This window comes from Oncorhynchus masou, chromosome 12, assembly GCF_036934945.1.
Source record: "Oncorhynchus masou masou isolate Uvic2021 chromosome 12, UVic_Omas_1.1, whole genome shotgun sequence".
NCBI classification, from domain to species: domain Eukaryota; kingdom Metazoa; phylum Chordata; class Actinopteri; order Salmoniformes; family Salmonidae; genus Oncorhynchus; species Oncorhynchus masou.
In genome coordinates this window covers 54,036,207-54,054,867 of record NC_088223.1, presented here as the reverse complement: position 1 = coordinate 54,054,867, position 18,661 = coordinate 54,036,207, and the positions used below count along the sequence as shown (strand labels likewise).

Sequence of the window (18,661 nt, the reverse complement as noted above, 5' to 3'; positions counted from 1 at the left end):
CGCTGCAGCCTGAAGTCAGATCAACCAAGGAGCTTTGAGCAAAGCTTATCTGTTCTGTTCTCCATGCTTCTGTCTGATCTCTCCAATCAATGGCATCTTCTAGCGTTTGGTCTTGCCTTGCTGGTTTTCATTTCCTAGGGCTTAATTAAATGATCAGAGATAGTTGACTTTCTGTTCTTCTCCTCCTTCGTTTCCTTCGATGTCATATTGTCCATATCACAGGCACAGTGAGTCGGTGTCTGTTTGATAGTGGACACGCTTACTTCACTTTCATTATGCATATTTTTTTCTCTCCTCATTCTAACCCCTTTCGTTGTCTTGTCTTTTCACTGTTCCTACAATTGGCTGCAAAAAAAAAAATGTTTTTCTCAAACAATTTTAATCTGTCTCCCTTCTTGACTCTACCACACTTCTGTTCACTTCCAATTTGCACGCCAGCTTGAGGTTCCAATGGTAATACACAATAGTCTATGACCGATGGGCTGTAGCACCAGTAATGTTGTGGATAGAATCTTTCATCTCGCTCCACCTCTCCTCTGCCCACTCTGTGTCTGCCTGCCTGCAGGTGACCCCCTCCTCGAAGATCGTGGGCGACCTGGCCCAGTTCATGGTACAGAACTCTCTGACGAGGGCAGAGGTGGAGGAGAGGGCTGATGAGCTCTCCTTCCCCCTCTCTGTGGTGGAGTTCCTGCAGGGCCACATTGGCATCCCACACGGAGGCTTCCCTGAACCCTTCAGGTCCAAGGTAAAACACACTTCACAAATTCCCAATAAGTCTAACTTCCCTTAGGCCCAAGTTCTTTTCAGCTCGCAACAACATTATTTTTAACACGCTGCTGGGATGATTCTGTATGGAGAACATGATGATTGTATGAAGAACATGTATTTTACACTGAACTTAAACATAAATGAAACATGTAAAGTGTTGGTCCCATGTTTCATGGGCTGAAATAAAGATCGCAGAAATGTTTCATATGCATAGAAATCGTATTTCTCTCAAATTTTGATCACACATTTGTTTACATCCCTGTTACTGAGCTTTTCTCCTTTGGAAAGATAATCCATCCACCTGAGAGGTGTGGCATATCAAAAAGCTGATTAAACCCCATGATCATTACACAGGTGCACCTTGTGCTGTGGACAATAAAAGGCCACTGTAAAATGTGCAGTGTCTCAACACAATGCCACAGATGTCTCAAGTTTTGAAGGAGCATGCAATTGCCATGCTGACTGCAGAAATGTCCACCGGAGCTGTTGCCAGAGAATGTAATATTCATTTCTATACCATAAGCCACCCCCATTTTAGAGAATTTGGCAGTACGTCCAACTGGCCTTATAACCGCAGAACACGTGTAACCACGCCAGCCCGGGACCTGCTCATCTGGGCTTCTTCACCTGCGGGATCATCTGAGACCAGCCACCTGAACAGCTGATGAAACTGGGTTTGCACAACTGAAGAATTTCTTAACAAACTGTCAGAAACCGTCTCAGGGAAGCTCATCTGCGTGCTCTTCGTCCTCACCAGTGTCTTGACCTGACTGCAGTTCTGTGTCGTAACTATCTTCAGTGGGCAAATGCTCACCTACGATGACCACTGGCACGTTGAAGTGTGCTCTTCACGGATGAATGATGGTTTCAACTGTACCGGTCATATGGCTGATTGAGGACAGTGTGTATGGTGTTGTGTGGACGAGCAGTTTGCTGATGTCAGTGTTCTGAACAGAGTGCCCCATGATGGCGGTGGGGTTATGTTATGGGCAAGCATAAGCTGCAGACAACGAACACAATTGTCTTTTATCGATGGCAATTTGAATGCACAGAGATACCGTGATTAGATCCTGAAGCCCATTTTTGTGCCATTTCCTCTGCCGCCATCACCTCATGTTTCAACATGATGCACAGTACCAGTCAAAAGTTTGGCCATACCTACTCATTCAAGGCTTTTTCTTTATTTTAATATTTTCTACATTGTAGAAAAATAGTGAAGACCTCAACTATGAAATGACACATGGAATCATGTGGTAACCAAAAAAGTGTTAAACAAATCTAAATACATTTTAGATTCTTCAAAGTAGCTGCCCTTTGCCTTGAGGACAGCTTTGCATTCTCTCAAACAGCTTCACCTGGAATGCTTTTCCCACAGTCTTGAAGGAGTTCCCCACATATGCTGAGCACTTGTTGGCTGCTTTTCCTTCAGTCTGGGGTCAACTCATCCCAAACCATCTCAATTGGGTTGAGGTTGTGATTTGTGGAGGCCAGGTCATATGATGCAGCACTCACTCACTCACCTTCTTGGTCAAAAACCCTTACACAGTCTGGAGGTGTGTTGGGTCATTATCATTTGTTTTTCAATAGGACAGTCTCACTAAGGGCAAACCGGATGGGATGGCGTATCGCTGCAGAATGCTGTGGTAGCCATGCTGGTTAAGTGTGCCTTGAATTCCAAATAAATCACAGACAGTGTCACCAGTTAAGCACCATCACACCACCTCCATGCTTCACGGTGGGAACCACACAAACGGAGATCAGCCGTTCACCTACTCTGCGTCTCAAAGACACGGCGGTTGGAACCAAAAATCTCCAATTTGGAATCCTCATACCAAAGGGTGGATTTCCACCGGTTTAATGTCCATTGCTTGTGTTTCTTGGCCCAAGCAAGTCTCTTCTTCTTATTGGTGTCATTTCGTAGTGGTTTATTTGCAGACATTTGACCATGGTCTGATTCATGCAGTCTCTGAACAGTTGATGTTGAGATGTCTGTTACTTGAACTATGTGAAGCATTTATTTGGCCTGCAATTTCTGAGTTTGTCAACTCTAATGAACTTATCCTCTGCAGCAGAGGTAACTCAGGGTAATCCTTTCCTGTGGCGGTCCTCATGAGAGCCAGTTTCATTTCATCATTGCGCTTGTTGGTTTTAGCAACTGTACTTGAAGAAACTTTTAAAGTTCTTGGTATGTTCCGTATTGACTGACCTTCATATCTTAAAGTAATGCTGGACTGCTGTTTCTCTTTGTTTATTTGAGCTGTTCTTGCCATAATATGAACTTGGTCTTTTACCAAATAGGGCTATCTTCTGAATACCATCCCTACCTTGTCACAACACAACCGATTGGCTCAAACGCATTAAGATGGAAAGAAATTCCAGCAATTCACTCAACAAGGCACACCTGTTTTAATTGGAATGCATTCCAGGTGACTACCCCATGAAGCTGGTTGAGAGAATGCCAAGAGTGTGCAAAGCTGTCATCAAGACAGAGGGTGGCTACTTTAAAGAATCTCAAATATAAACAATATTTTGATTTGTTTTAACACTTTTTTTGGTTACTACATGATTCCATGTGTTATTTCATAGTTGTAATGTCTTCACTATTATTCTACAATGCAGAAAATGGTAAAAATAAAGAAAAACCCTTGAATGAGTAGGTGTGTCTAAACTTTTGATTGGTACTGTATGTTGCAAGGATCTGTACAGATTTCCTGGAAGCTGAACATTTTCCAATTCCTCCATGACCTGCATTCTCACCAGACATGTCATCTGTTGGGAATGCTCTGGATTGACGTGTACGACAGCGTGTTCCTTTCCCGCCAATGTCCAGCATCTTCACATAGTCATTGAAGTGGAGTGGGACAACCTTCCACAGGGCTCAATCAACAGCCTAATCAACTCTAGGCGAAGGAGATGCATGAGACAAATGGTGGTCACACCAGATACTGTCTGGTTTTCTGATCCATGCCCCTACATTTTTTTTAAATTGAAGCTATCTGTATTTCAAGTCGTGAAATTCATATATTAGGGCCTAATTCTTTTTTTTTTACTGATTTCCTTATATGAACTGTAACTCAAATGGTTGATTGTTGCATTTATATTTTTGTTCAGTTTATACAGTGGGGCAAAAAAGTATTTAGTCAGCCACCAATTGTGAAAGTTCTCCCACTTAAAAAGATGAGCCCTGTAATTTTCATCATAGGTACACTTCAACTATGACAGACAAAATGAGTGGGAAAAATCCAGAAAATCACATTGTAGGATTTTTAATAATGAATTTATTTGCCAATTATGGTGGAAAATACGTATTTGGTCACCTACAAACAAGCAAGATTTCTGGCTCTCACAGAACTGCAACTTCTTCCTTAAGATGCTCCTTTGTCCTCCACTCGTTACCTGTATTAATGGCACCTGTTTGAACTTATCAGTATAAAAGACACCTGTCCACAACCTCGAAAAAACAGTCACACTCCAAACTCCACTATGGCCAAGACCAAAGAGCTGTCAAAGGACACCAGAAACAAAATTGTAGACCTGCACCAGGCTGGGAAGACTGAATCTGCAATAGGTAAGCAGCTTGGTTTGAAGAAATCAACTGTGGGAGCAATTATTAGGAAATGGAAGACATACAAGACCACTAATAATCTCCCCCGATCTGGGGCTCCACGCAAGACCTCACCACGTGGGGTCAAAATGATCACAAGAACGGTGAGCAAAAGTCCCAGAACCACACGGGGGACCTAGTGAATGACCTGCAGAGAGCTGGGACCAAAGTAACAAAGCCTACCATCAGTAACGCACTACGCCGCCAGGGACTCAAATCCTGCAGTGCCATACGTGTCCCCCTGCTTAAACCAGTACATGTCCAGACCCATCTGAAGTTTGCTAGAGAGCATTTGGATGATCCAGAAGAAGATTGGGACAATGTCATATGGTCAGATGAAACCAAAATAGAACTTTTTGGTAAAAACTCAACTCGTCGTGTTCGGAGGACAAAGAATGCTGAGTTGCATCCAAAGAACACCATACCTACTGTGAAGCATGGGGATGGAAGCATTATGCTTTGGGGCTGTTTTTCTGCAAAGGGACCAGGACGACTGATCCGTGTAAAGGAAAGAATGAATGGGGCCATGTATCGTGAGATTTTGAGTGAAAACCTCCTTCCATCAGCAAGGGCATTGAAGATGAAACGTGGCTGGGTCTTTCAGCATGACAATGATCCCAAACACACCGCCCGAGCAACAAAGGAGTGGCTTCGTAAGAAGCATTTCAAGGTCCTGGAGTGGCCTAGCCAGTCTTCAGATCTCAACCCCATAGAAAATCTTTGGAGGGAGTTGAAAGTCCGTGTTGCCCAGGAACATCCCCAAAACATCACTGCTCTACAGGAGATCTACATGGAGGAATGGGCCAAAATACCAGCAACAGTGTGTGAAAATACGTTTTCTGTATGTCTTCACAAGGTTGAGAAACTTTTGTTATTGACCAAAATACCAGCAAGTGTATGAAAACCTTGTGAAGACTTACAGAAAATGTTTGACCTCATTGTTAGATACCCTTTGTTGGCAAAGTATTGAGAAACGTTTGTTATTGACCAAATACTTATTTTCCACCATAATTTGCAAGTAAATTCATTAAAAATCCTACAATGTGATTTTTTTTCCTTATTTTGTCTGTCATAGTTGAAGTGTACCTATGATGATAAGTTACAGGCCTCTCTCATATTTTTAAGTGGAAGAACTTGCACAATTGGTGGCTGACTAAATACTTTTTTTGCCCCACCGTATCTGCCTTTTCACAGCCAACCATAATGACAGGATTTGTACTCCCACAGACAGTATTAAAGATTATTAGGTGTGGTACTCTATGGATTTAACATTAAGACTACATTTATTATGTTCCACTTACATTATAGTAGGTATTTTTATAGAGCTCAGAAAATGTTGGTTTTATAACACATTACAGGATCAGGATCCCATTAAGTCATATAAATACTTTATTTGAAAAGTTTGCTTGTTTTTGTCCCTCTACTGTCCTTGGAGATCTCGCACCATTTCATCTATTTAAAATTTGAATAAATATGATTTATTTCCCATCTCTAAGAATCTCCACAATTACATTTCACCTGAAGCTCAGTTTCCTACGATCAAATGTGTCCCTCACATCACCAGGGTACAATGCAGTTCCCCCTCTTGTTTGTTCCCCCCCCCATTGTTGCTCTTGTAATTTATTTTGCAGATCAGTTCAAACTTAAAATGGCCACCTGCTTATGTATAACATCATGTATAACAAAGGAATGGAACAGCCATTATGTTGCATCTATTTCTCATTTCCGACAGATGCCTAGCATTATCTGTTAATTATTACAAATCAAAGTATTTTGTGAATTGTTCCGAATACAACAGGTATTACCGTGAAATGCTTATTTACGAGCCCTTAACAAAAATGCAGTTCAAGAAGTAGAGTTCAGAAAATATTTACTAAATGAACTATTGTGAAAAAATAAAATAAAAATGAGCACAAGAAAATTACATAACAATAAGAAGGTTCTATACAGGGGGTATGTAACGGGTTTCTTCCAACTCCTCCTCTGACGAAGAGGTGGAACAAGGATCGGACCAAAATGCAGCGTGGTTCGTTCGATACGTCTTTAATGATGAAAAAACCACGAACAATACAAAACAACAAACGTCGAAAACCGAAACAGCCCTGACTGGTGCAACAAACACAGAGACAGGAACAATCACCCACAAACACACAGTGAAACCCAGGCTACCTAAATATGGTTCCCAATCAGAGACAACGATAATCACCTGACTCTGAGAACCGCCTCAGGCAGCCACAGACTAATCTGTACACCCCACACAACCCCAAGACGAAACACACTACAAACAAACCCATGTCACACCCTGGCCTGACCCAATAAATGAAGATAACATAATAAATATAGACCAGGGCGTGACAGGGTACCAAGTCAATGTGCGGGGGTAAAGGTTAGTCGAGGTAATTTGTACATGTAGGTTGGGGTAAAGTGACTGCATAGATAATAAACAGCGAGTAACCGCAGTGTAAATACAAAGGGTGGCCATTAGATTAATTGTTCAGCAGTCTTAGGGCTAGGGGGTAGAAGCTGTTAAGGAGCCTTTTGGTCCTAGATACTCCGGTACCGCTTGCCGTGTGGTAGAAGAGAGAACATTCTATGACTTGGGTGACTGGAGTCTTTGACAATAGTTTGGGGCCTTCCTCTGACACCGCCTAGTATATACAGTTGAAGTCAGAAGTTTACATAGGTAGGTAGGAGTCATTAACTAGTTTTTCAACTACTCCACAAATTTCTTGCTAACAAACTTTAGTTTTGGCAAGTCTGTTAGGACATCTTCTTTGTGCATGACACAAGTAATTTTTCCAACAATTGTTTACAGACAGATTATTTCACTTATAATTCACTGAATCACAATTCCAGTGGGTCAGAAGTTTACATAAGTTCACTGTGCCTTTAAACAGCATGGAAAATTCCAGAAAATGATGTCATGGCTTTCGAAGCTTCTGGATAATTGACATAATTTGAGTCAATTGGAGGTGTACCTGTGGATGTATTTCAAGGCCTACCTTCAAACTCCGTGCCTCTTTGCTTGATGTCTTGGGAAAATCAAAAGAAATCAGCTAAGACCTCAGAAAATAACTTGTCGTCTGGTTCATCCTTGGGACTAATTTCCAAACGCCTGATGCTACCACATTCATCTGTACAAACAATAGTACCCAAGTATAAACACCATGGAACCACGCAGCCATCATACCGCAGCCATCATGTCCTCTGGTGTGATGAAACAAAATTAGAACTGTTTGGCCATAATGGCCATCGTTATGTTTGGAGGAAAAAGGGGGAGGCTTGCAAGCCAAAGAACACCATCCCAAACATGAAACACGGGAGTGGCAGCATCATGTTGTGGGGGTGCTTTGCTGCAGGAGGGACTGGTGCACTTCACAAAATAGATGGCATCATGAGGTAGGAGAATTGTGGATATATTGAACAACCTCTCAAGACATCAGACAGGAGGTTAAAGCTTGGTCGCAAATGGGTCTTCCAAATGGACAATGACCCCAAGCATACTTCCAAAGTTGTGGCAAAATGGCTTAAGGACAACAAAGCCCTGACCTCAATCCTATAGGACATTTGTGGGCAGAACTGAAAAAGCATGTGCGAGCAAGGAGACCTACTACTGAGCTGTAGTCAATGAACAGCATTCTCAGATAGGTGTTCCTTTTGTCCAAGTGGGAAAGGGCAGTGTGGAGTGCAATAGAGATTCCATCATCTGTGGATCTGTTGGGACGGTATGCAAGTTGAAGTGGGTCTAGGGTTAACGGCATGATGGTTTTGATGTGAGCCATGACCAGCCTTTCACAGCACTTCATGGCTACAGACGTGAGTGCTATAGAGTGGTAATCCTTTAAGCAGGTTACCTTCGCTTTCCTGGGCACAGGGACTATTGTGGTCAGTTTGAAACGTGGGTATTACAGACTCGGTCAGGGAGAGGTTGAAAATGTCAGTGAAGTCACAACAGTTGGTCCGCGAATGCTTTGAGTACACATCCTGGTAATCAGTCTGGGCCCGCAGTTTTGTGAATGTTGACCTGTTTACAGGGCTTGCTCACATTGGCTATGGAGTGCGTGACCACACAGTCGCCCGGAACAGCTGGTGCTCTTATGCATGCTTCAGTGTTGCTTGCCTCGCAGCAAGCGTAAAAGTCATTTAGCTCGTCTGGTAGACTTGCGTAGCTGGGTAGCTGGCATCTGGGTTTCCTTTGTAGTCTGTAATATTGTAATAACATCGGGCGTGTGTCAGAGCTGGTGTAGTAGGATTCCATCTTCGTCCTGTTTTTATGCTATACCTGTTTGTTGGTTCATCTGAGGACATATAAGAAATTACTCTAAGCGTCCTGATTTAGTCTTCTGCTCCTTGAAAGCGGCAGCTCTAGCCTATAGCGGTTGCCTGTAATCCATGGCTTCTGGTTGGGAAATGTACGTATGGTCACTGTGGGTATGACATCGTCTGTGCACATTTTGAGTAAGCCGGTGACTGCTGGTGGTATTCTCCTCAATGCCATTGGATGAATCCCGTTGGTCATATTCCATATGTGCTAGCAAAACAGTCCTGTAGCATCCGCGTCATCTGACTACTTCTGTGTTGAGCGAGTCACTGGTACTTCCTGCTTTAGTTTCTGCTTGTAAGCAGGTTTCAGGAGGATAGAATTATGGTCCGATTTGACAAATGGAGGATGAGGGAGAGCTTTCTACGCCTCTGTATGTGAGGTAAAGGTTGTCTCGGGTTCCTCTGGTTGCACATGTGACATGCTGGTAGAAATGAGGTAAAACAGATTTCAGTTTCCCTGCATTAACGTCCCCGGCCACTAGGAGCGCTGCTTCTGAATGAGCATTTTGTTTGCTTACGGCCTTATTGAGCTCGTTGAGTGCCGTCTTAGTGCCAGCATCGGTTTGTGGTGGTAAATAGTCGGCTACGAATAATATAGAACTCTCTTGGTAGATAGTGTGGTATACAGCTTATCATTAGGTATTCTACCTCAGGCGAGCAATACATTGAGACTTCTTTAATATTAGACATGGCACACCAGGAGTTATTGACAAATAGACACGCACCTCCCCCTCGTCTTACCAGACGTAGCTGCTCTGTCCTGCCGATGCACAGAGAAGCCAGCCAGCATTGTTATCCATGTCGTCAGTTCAGCCACGTCTCTGAAACATATGGTATTACTTTTTAATGTCCCATTCGTAGGATAGTCTTAATTGTAGATTGTCCAGTTTGTTTTTCAATGATTGCACGTTGCCTAATAAGGAGGGAAGTGGTGGTTTACCTACTCGTCAGCGAATTCTTACAAGGCACCTCGCCCTCCTCCCCCTTTTCCTCCATCTTTTCTTCACGCTGATGACTGGGATGCGGGCCTTGTCTTGACAAAGCAGTATTGTATATTCTTCGCCTCGGACTCATTAAAAAATCTTCATCCAGTTTGAAGTGAGTAATCGCTGTTCTGATGTCCAGAAGCTGTTTTCGGTCATAAGAGACGGTAGCAGCAACATTATGTACAAAATGAGTTACAAACAATGTGAAAAAACAAACCAAAATAACACAGTTGGTTAGGAGCCCGTGAAACGTCAGTCCTCTCCTCCGGCGCCATTATATCCACTCATGTTTGCTTGTAATGTTCAAACACTGTGTTATATCTGTTTCTTATTATAATAACTCTGACTCCCTGTCATTCTAGCTGCCTTTGGCCTGTTTGTGGCTGACCTCTAACCTCTGCCCCCAGGTGCTGAAGAATATGCCACGGGTGGAGGGCCGCCCTGGTGCCTCTCTGCCCGCCATGGACTTCCAGGCCCTAGAGAAACAGCTGCGAGAGACACACGGAGATGACATTACTCCCGAGGATGTGATGTCAGCAGCCATGTACCCCAAGGTGTTCCAGGAGTTCAAGGAGTTCACCCATCAGTTTGGCCCCGTGGACTGCCTCAACACACGCCTGTTCCTCGATGGACCCAAGATTGCTGAGGAGTTCGAGGTCACTCTCACCATTTTGTTTTCATTCATATTCTTCAAGTGGATGTGAAGTGTGATTAGTTTGAAATGAACTTACTGATTGCAATATATTTGCCACTGTTCTGTTTTCCTCTGATCGCACTTTCTGTTTGTCCCTGTCTGTCAGGTGGAGTTGGAGCGAGGGAAGACCCTCCACATCAAAGCCCTGGCCCTGGGAGACCTCAACAAGGCTGGCCAGAGGGAGGTGTTCTTTGAGCTGAATGGAGCGCTCAGATCTGTTCTGGTCAAGGATACAGTGGCCATGAAGGTGCAGTACATACATTAGCTCTCAACACAATGTTCCATTCAATTCTTAAAACGCGTAACAAGTTCAATCTATTCCAGCAAAATAGTTGCATATTATATCCATACCAATATCTCAATAGACACGTGGTGCTCCTGCAAACTCACCAAGTGTACTCTCCCACCCACCCAGGAGATGCACTTCCACCCCAAGGCGCTGAAGGACGTGCGTGGCCAGGTGGGGGCGCCCATGCCTGGGAAGGTGGTGGAGGTGAAGGTGAAGCAGGGCCAGACGGTGGAGAAGGGCCAGCCTCTGTGTGTGCTCAGCGCCATGAAGATGGAGACAGTGGTCAACTCTCCACTCTCCGGCACCGTGGTCAAGATTTACGTCAATGCCGACAGCAGCCTGGAGGGAGACGACCTCATCCTGGAGATCACCGAGTAGGACAGGAAAGGCCACCAGCAGGAACCATTAACCATAGCACAACCATAGCACAACCTTAGCACAACCTTAGTGCTTCAAGTCACACATGCTAAAGTACAAGTCCAACTGTAGAAAAGACAGATATATTTTTGAAATTCTGGAAAATATATAGTATCATTGTAATCAATTAACATTTAGTTTGTTTGTTTTCTTGTTGGAGAGCTTTCTATGATGTTTGCACTTGTGTGATATGTGGTAATCCACTCACTTTAGAAACCGAAAAGTACAATCATTAACCATTAATCTTGACTAATCTGTAAGATTTCGTATTAACATCAATGTACGTCATTCTCGAACGCGTTCACGAAGAGTGAAATTGCTGAGGCTATGCGAATGAAAAAATGATTTCATTAATAAGTAGAAAGCAATTGATAAGCAGTTGGCATTCAGGTATTTAATGCAATGTCAAATCTTGGCTTATCATGTTTTAAATTCCACAGAACATTTTGGGCCTGTACGAGCATCACCTACCCTGGTTTTGATCATTTGATATGTTTAAATATAAAAATGAAAGTTCATGTAAATGTAATAATATAGATGTTCAACCATAATAAGTGTTCTTTCCAGCCTCCATCTCACTACGTTGACTGAGTAAAGATGTTTTAAGCATCTACTCTCAATACATGTGTTCACTCATCGCGCTACTTTCACACATTTTTCCCAACCCGTTTTAAAATGAAACAAGCTTTTACTGTAAAATTCCTTATTGAAGCATAAGTGACTCAGTTGACCAAAACTGTTCTTTTCGATATGGAACCTAAAAGACCATTCTTTATTTTGACCAATTGCTTTGCTATGTACATGAATGCAAATATTCTTGATATTGATATTTTGGCTGTGAATTCTAAACATAGAAATTAATCATACTGAATTGGACATATTTAGTTCTGGTACTCATTGGGACAGACTGGACTCTGGTTAGATTTACAAATTAGGGGGTAGTTTTCATGTGCTCGATCTGTGATGGTAGATTACTAAGGGGTTTGTTGTTGTTTTTTCGCCCATCCGTCCGCCCACTCCCTCCCCCAATTGTAAACCTGAATAAACTATGACAAAATAATTGGGGCCAATTTTTTTATTTTATTTATTTTTTGTGTGAAGAGTAAATGGTAGGCTTTATTTTAATGTCACTGCTGTGTATGGCATGACCTTACAGTACATGCTGGGCAATTCCTGAGTGCTCTTGACGGATGTGAAATGTTTACAGATTCTCATTCTGTCACAACTGTCATGGTAATCACTTAGTGTGACCGTTCACATCTGTGGTGAGTGTGTTGATGACCATGAGCATTGGTTATGTAATGCAGTATTTGCAGTGCAAAGGGAGTTGTGAAATGTTATTGATTTAAGAATATTTTTTTTTTGACACGTCAAAAATCTGCTAAGGCATAAGTAAAAAATAAAGTACTCATTTTCTTGTCTCTTAGACATGTTTAATAAAACCGTTGTTGTATCAAACCATTCATCCAATGTTTCTTAGACTCTTAACGCCTGTATGTGAAACATAAGACTTAAGCCTACTAATACAACAATTTATCCTGGTAACTTACTAGCGACATGAATCAAATATTTTCTAAGATTATATATATATATATATATATATATATAAAATGAAAAACAAATATTAGTGAGCTTTATACGCAGATGTACAGGTAACTGACCAAATACGGAGACACTAACATAGTGTCTTAATAGGGCGTTGGGCCACCATGAGCCAGAACAGCTTTAATGTGCCTTGGCATACATTCTACACCTTTCTGAAACTCTTTTGGAAGAATGCGACACCATTCTTCCACGGGAAATCCCATCGTTTGGTGTTTTGTTGATGGTAGTGGAAAACGCTGTCTCAGGCACCGCTCCAGAAGTGTTCAGTTGGGTTGAGATCTGTTGACTGAGACGGCCATGGCACAAGGTTTACATTGTTTTCATGCTCCTCAAACCATTCAGTCACCAGTGGATTCACCCTATGTAGCATAGCCATGGTAGCCAAAATAATGACCTGCCCAGCATTTATATACATGACCCTAAGCATGATGGAATGTTAATTGCTTAATTAACTCAAGAACCACACCTCTGTCTACTTTGTATCCCTCATTTACTCAAGAGTTTTCCTTATTTTGACAGTTACCTGTATTTGTAAGCGTTAACGTTGCTACCGTTTTATATGGAATAGCAATGCAATTTGTATTCTAGTCTCTTTCTGGGGATGTGGATTTATGTGGCATTTGTTATCTCATCCTTCCATGGCATTTTTGTCTGTTTTGATAACATCAGTTTTAAGATATGCAAATACTAATTCAGTGTAACCATGTTATTTTCAATGTGACAACTTTGAAAGAAATTAAAAGGTCATACATAACACAGTTGCCTCGCTCTTTGTCATTTGAATGTTTTGATAATCGAGCTTGTGTGTAATGGTGCATCTGAAACGTACAGTGTTGAGGCTCAGTTCAAGTAACTATACTCTTCTAAAGAAGAGTAGCGTGAAATAATCACCTATGAAAACGATTCAATTATTGTGACCATTTGTGAGTCGACAGGTATAATTCATTTGCAGATTCAATTATAGGTGGGAAAAAAACAGGTGATTGATAGTTGATAATGCCCCCACTAATGGAAACGTGCAGGAACAGCCCAAATGTTTTATTTTAACGAGGCAAGTCAGGTAAGAACAAATTCTTATTTATAATGACGGTTTAGGAACAGTGGGTTAACTGCCTTGTTTAGGGGAAGAACGACAGATTTTTACCTTGTCAGCTCAGGGATTTGATCTCGCGACTTTTCGGTTACTGGCCAAATGCTCTAACCACGAGGCTACCTGCCACCTCAGATGGAGCACATCGACTGATTGCTAATAGAGTAATCCCTTAATGGATCCAAATTGATGGAAATGAGGACAACTCGTGTGTTTGTCTGTTCCTTAGCATGCCGCAATGTTCATAATGTTGACATTGAGTCAATAGTTACACCCGGTTACACTTCATCTTTTCTAAAGCCTGAAATCCATGCGTTTACACAGCCTCAGTTTCAAAACTGAGTGGCGTACTATTATTATATGATATTACTACAGTGATGGATGATGGGCCTGAGAGCTGCCATATGCTCCTTTGGAGAAGTGGTGGTGTCGTTTGCAGGCGTTGATTGATGGCTCCGTCTGCACCAGGGTACCTGTGGGTGCTGAACATGACCATGTGATGGTTTGATGTGGAGGGACTGAGGGAGCTGAGGCGATGTAGGAGGCTGAATGACTAGACAGAAGAGACACGGAGTCCTTATTGCTCGCTTAGATGTAGATGGGTTGCAAAGTGCATGCTAAATGGCTGTTTCAAATGTTATCTTTTTGAGGAGGGAGTTAACCCCAGATAATTATACCTCATGAGAGTTGGTGCTTCTTCAATATTAGAAATATGCCTTTGTTGCAGTTTGTCATATATGTTTGATCCAGTGCCCCCACCACCTTCCTCCCATTCAGTCCTAATGTATCTGACATCTCATCTTTCAGTCTGCTCCTTCTCCCCCTGACTCCTCTCTGTTAGCTTGGCTCACTCTGCCATCCTCCCACAAGTAAACAGTGCAGCAGCCACTTTTGCAGAACATCTCAGCGACAGAATTCATTTATACAGGTGCGGCTCAGGCTCTCTGTCCAAGTAACAAAGCTACTATGATATTGGTGGTCCTCTCTTCTCTGTTTTGTTTGGTCGTTATCCCCTTAGTTTATGCTAATTAGTAGCGTGTGAGCTTGCTGTGACAATGGGGCTAACCGTGGGCTAGTGTACACTACCAGTGTGACAGGACACTGGCAAGGAAGGACACAGTGAAGGGTTGTCTTCCCACAGAATGAGGTCAAGTACAAAACTGGTATCAGTATTTTTTTAAGGAATTCATTAGCCTAATACCATCTCAAAGTGGTCTGCCCAGGTTTCATTAGGGAAGTAAAATGGCACCTTGGTGCTGAGATTTGTCCTGGAGTAGGAGTGTTAGAAGTGTTTATCAAATCAAAGTTTATTAGTCGTGTACACAAATTAGCAGATGTTATAGCAGGTGCAGCGAAATGCATGTTTTTCTAGCTCCAACAGTGCTGTAAATGTCTAATAATACAATACTAATACACAAATTATCCCCCCAAAAATATACACATATAGTATAAGTCAAATGTTTTGGACACACCTACTCATTCAAGGGTTTTTATTTTTACTATTTTCTACATTGTAGAAAAACTATGAAATAACACATGGAATCATGTTGTAACAAAAAAAGTGTTAAACAAATCAATATATTTAAGATTCTTCAAAATAGCCACCCTTTGCCTTGATGACAGCTTTGCACACTCTTGACATTCTCTCAACCAGCTTCATGAGGAATGATTTTCCAACAGTCTTGAATGAGGTCCCGCAAATGCTGAGCACTTGTTGGCTACTTTTCCTTCACTTTGCGGTCCAACATGCAACAATTTCAATGATTTTACTAAGTTACAGTTCATATAAGGAAATCAGTCGAATGTTTTAATTAGGCCCTAATCTATGGATTTCACATGACTGGGCAGGGCTTGGCTCCCAAGTGGGTGGGCCTATTCCCTCCCAGGCACATGACTTGGGGGCTAGGCCCACCCGCTGGGGAGCCAGGTCCAGCCAATCAGAATGACTCCTCAGTTTCACCAGCTGTCTGGGTGGCTGGTGTCAGACCATCCCACAGGTGAAAAAGACGGATGTGGAGGTCCTGGGCTGGTGTGGTTACACGTGGTCTGCGGTTGTGAGGCAGGTTGGATGTACTGCCAAATTCTCTAAAATGATGTTGGAGGCGGCTTATGGGAAAGAAATTAACATTAAATTCTCTGACAACAGCTCTGGATCACATTCCTGCTGTCAGCATGCCAATTGCACTCTCCCTCAAAACTTGAGACATCTGTGGTATTGTGTTGTGACAACTGCACATTTTACAGTGGGCTTTTATTGTCCCCAGCATAAGGTGCACCTGTGTAATGATCATGCTGTTTAATCAGCTTCTTGATATGCCACACCTGTCAGGTGGATGGATTATCTTGGCAAAGGAGAAATGCTCACTAACAGGGATGTAAAACAAATTTGTTTACAAGATTTGAGAGAAATTAGATTTTTGTGTGGATGGAACATTTCTGGGAACTTTTATTTCAGTTGATGAAACATAGGACCAACACTTTTACATGTTGCGTTTATATTTTTGTTCACTATAAATACGTGGTGTGTATACTTATACTTATTTTCTACCATAATTTGCAAATAAATTCATAAAAAATCCTACAATGTGATTTTCTGGATTTTTTTTCTCATTTTGTCTGTCATAGTTGAAGTGTACCTATGATGAAAATTTCAGGCCTCTCATCTTTTTTAAGTGGGAGAACTTGCACAATTGGTGGCTGACTAAATACGTTTTTTGCCCCACTATACATATAAAGTGAGATATCAATTTGCATAATGTCTGAGATCAAATTACATTTCAACAGAATGATGTTGCAAGAATGCTAATCGTACCTGTTTCTAACTACATAAACTATTTCAGAACAATAAACATGATGTAAAAAAAATTCAAGTGACCAGTGTTCAATGTACATAGGGTAGCAGTCTTTAAAGTGCAGGGTAGAGTACCGGGTGGAAGCCGGCTTGTGACGGTGACTAAGGTACAAGGCAGGGTACCAGGCGGAGGCCGGCTAGTGATAACTGTTTAACAGTCTGATGACCTGGAGATAGAAGCTGTTTTTCAGTCTCTCGGTCCCAGCTTTGATGCACTTTTACAATCTCTGCCTGCTAAATGGTAGCAGGGTGAACAGGCCTTGGCTCGGGGGACTGAGGTCCTCGATCTTCTTGGCCTTCCTGTGACACCGACATGCTGTAGATGTCCTGCGCTCATCGAATGGCATGCTTTGAGCTATTTACATGTGAAAAATGAATGCCATATGCTGCATTTGCTATAGGCCTATTGTTTACCTTTTTGTTGGTGACACTTTGATATCTTGATAATATGCAGCTGTTTAAAGGGCACTCCACAGATCAAACAATAACCAAACGTTCGCCCTGCCCCTGTTTTGGTAAAAAGCTGAGGGATGGGACTGGAGAAATGTAACCCCTCTCAGATTAATAGACAGAGTTATGAACGCAAGGACTGACAATCCATGATATCAAAATGATTGTTTTGACCATGTTATGAGGCTACACAGCGGTTGTTTACATTTACATTGTTTACAAACCTTGGAGAAAAACAACCTTATATTTTGGGTTCTCATGGATTATGACAGTTGGACTAAAGCTCATGAGGTATTTATAAATTATATTCTTCAATAATCAATTTTTTTTTTTTTTAACTAGGCAAGTCAGTTAAGAACAAATTCTTATTTTCAATGACGGCCTAGGAACAGTGGGTTAACTGCCTGTTCAGGGGCAGAACAACAGATTTGTACCTTGTCAGCTCGCGGATTTGAACTTGCAACCTTCTGGTTACTAGTCCAACGCTGTAACCACTAGGCTACCCTGTCACCCCATCAATGGATATATAATCAATGGTTATATACATATATATAATATTACCGTTCAAAAGTTTGGGGTTACTTGTAAATGTCCTTGTTTTTGAAAGAAAAGCCCTTTTTTCCATTAAAATAACATCAAATTGATCAGAAATACAGTGTAGACATTGTTAAGTTGTAAATGACTATTGTAGCTGGAAACGGCATATTTTTAAAATGGAATATCTACATAGGCATACAGAGGCCCATTATCAGCAACCATCACTCCTGTGTTCCAATGGTACGTTGTGTTAGCTAATCCAAGTTTATAATTTTAAAAGGCTAATTGATCATTAGAAAACCCTTTTGCAATTATGTTAGCACAGCTGAAAACTGCTGTCTGATTAAAGAAGCAATATCAATAGCCTTCTTTAGACTCGTTGAGTATCTGGAGCATCAGCATTTGTAGGTTTGATTACAGGCTCATAATGGCCAGAAACAAAGTACCTTCTTCTGAAACTCGTCAATCTATTCTTGTTCTGAGAAATTAAGGCTATTCCATGTGAGAAATTGCCAAGGAACTGAAGATCTTGTGTACTACTCCCTTTACAGAACAGCGCAAACTGGCTCTAACCAGAATAGAAATAGGAATGGGAGGCCCCGGTGCACAACTGAGCAAGAGGACAAGTACATTGGAGTGTCTAGTTTGAGAAACAGACGCCTCACAAGTCCTCAACTGGTAGCTTCATTAAATTGTCCCCGCAAAACACCAGTCTCAACGTCAACAGTGAAGAGGCTACTCCGGGATGCTAAGTCAAGGGGTCTGAATACTTTACAAGAGCACTGTAATCCGTGGTCTGTGGGATACTTGCAGCTGTCATATTGCTTGACCTGTTTTGATGGGATTTGTCTTGCCACTGTGCCGTACAATACTCTGTGACAGCATTAAACATAGTTCAATAAGTCTGTGTTTACAACAGTGGTATGTCTGTTTCCTGGATATTACTCCTTTCATCCCTCTGATTTAGAAATTAAGACGTTACTTAATGGATTCCCCTGGGGGAAGCCTGAAGCCAAGTCTATTAAATGCTCATCTCTCATGTCAGTT

At 41.9% G+C, this 18,661-nt stretch overlaps 2 protein-coding genes across 4 annotated transcripts in view; both read left to right on the top strand.

Annotated features, from left to right (window-relative positions):
• Positions 1-13,442, top strand: part of LOC135550424 (pyruvate carboxylase, mitochondrial-like) — a 92,897-nt gene extending 79,455 nt beyond the window's left edge. For all 3 annotated transcript variants that reach the window (XM_064981216.1, XM_064981215.1, XM_064981217.1), the window contains exons 18-21: positions 566-745; positions 10,089-10,337; positions 10,482-10,622; positions 10,791-13,442. In XM_064981216.1, coding sequence (XP_064837288.1) covers positions 566-745; positions 10,089-10,337; positions 10,482-10,622; positions 10,791-11,042 — 822 coding nt within the window. In that variant the 3' untranslated portion in view covers positions 11,043-13,442. The remainder of the gene's footprint in view (positions 1-565; positions 746-10,088; positions 10,338-10,481; positions 10,623-10,790) is intronic.
• LOC135550436 (bcl2-associated agonist of cell death-like) overlaps positions 1-18,661 on the top strand; it is a 339,230-nt gene that overhangs the window by 233,643 nt on the left and 86,926 nt on the right. The window lies entirely within an intron of this gene.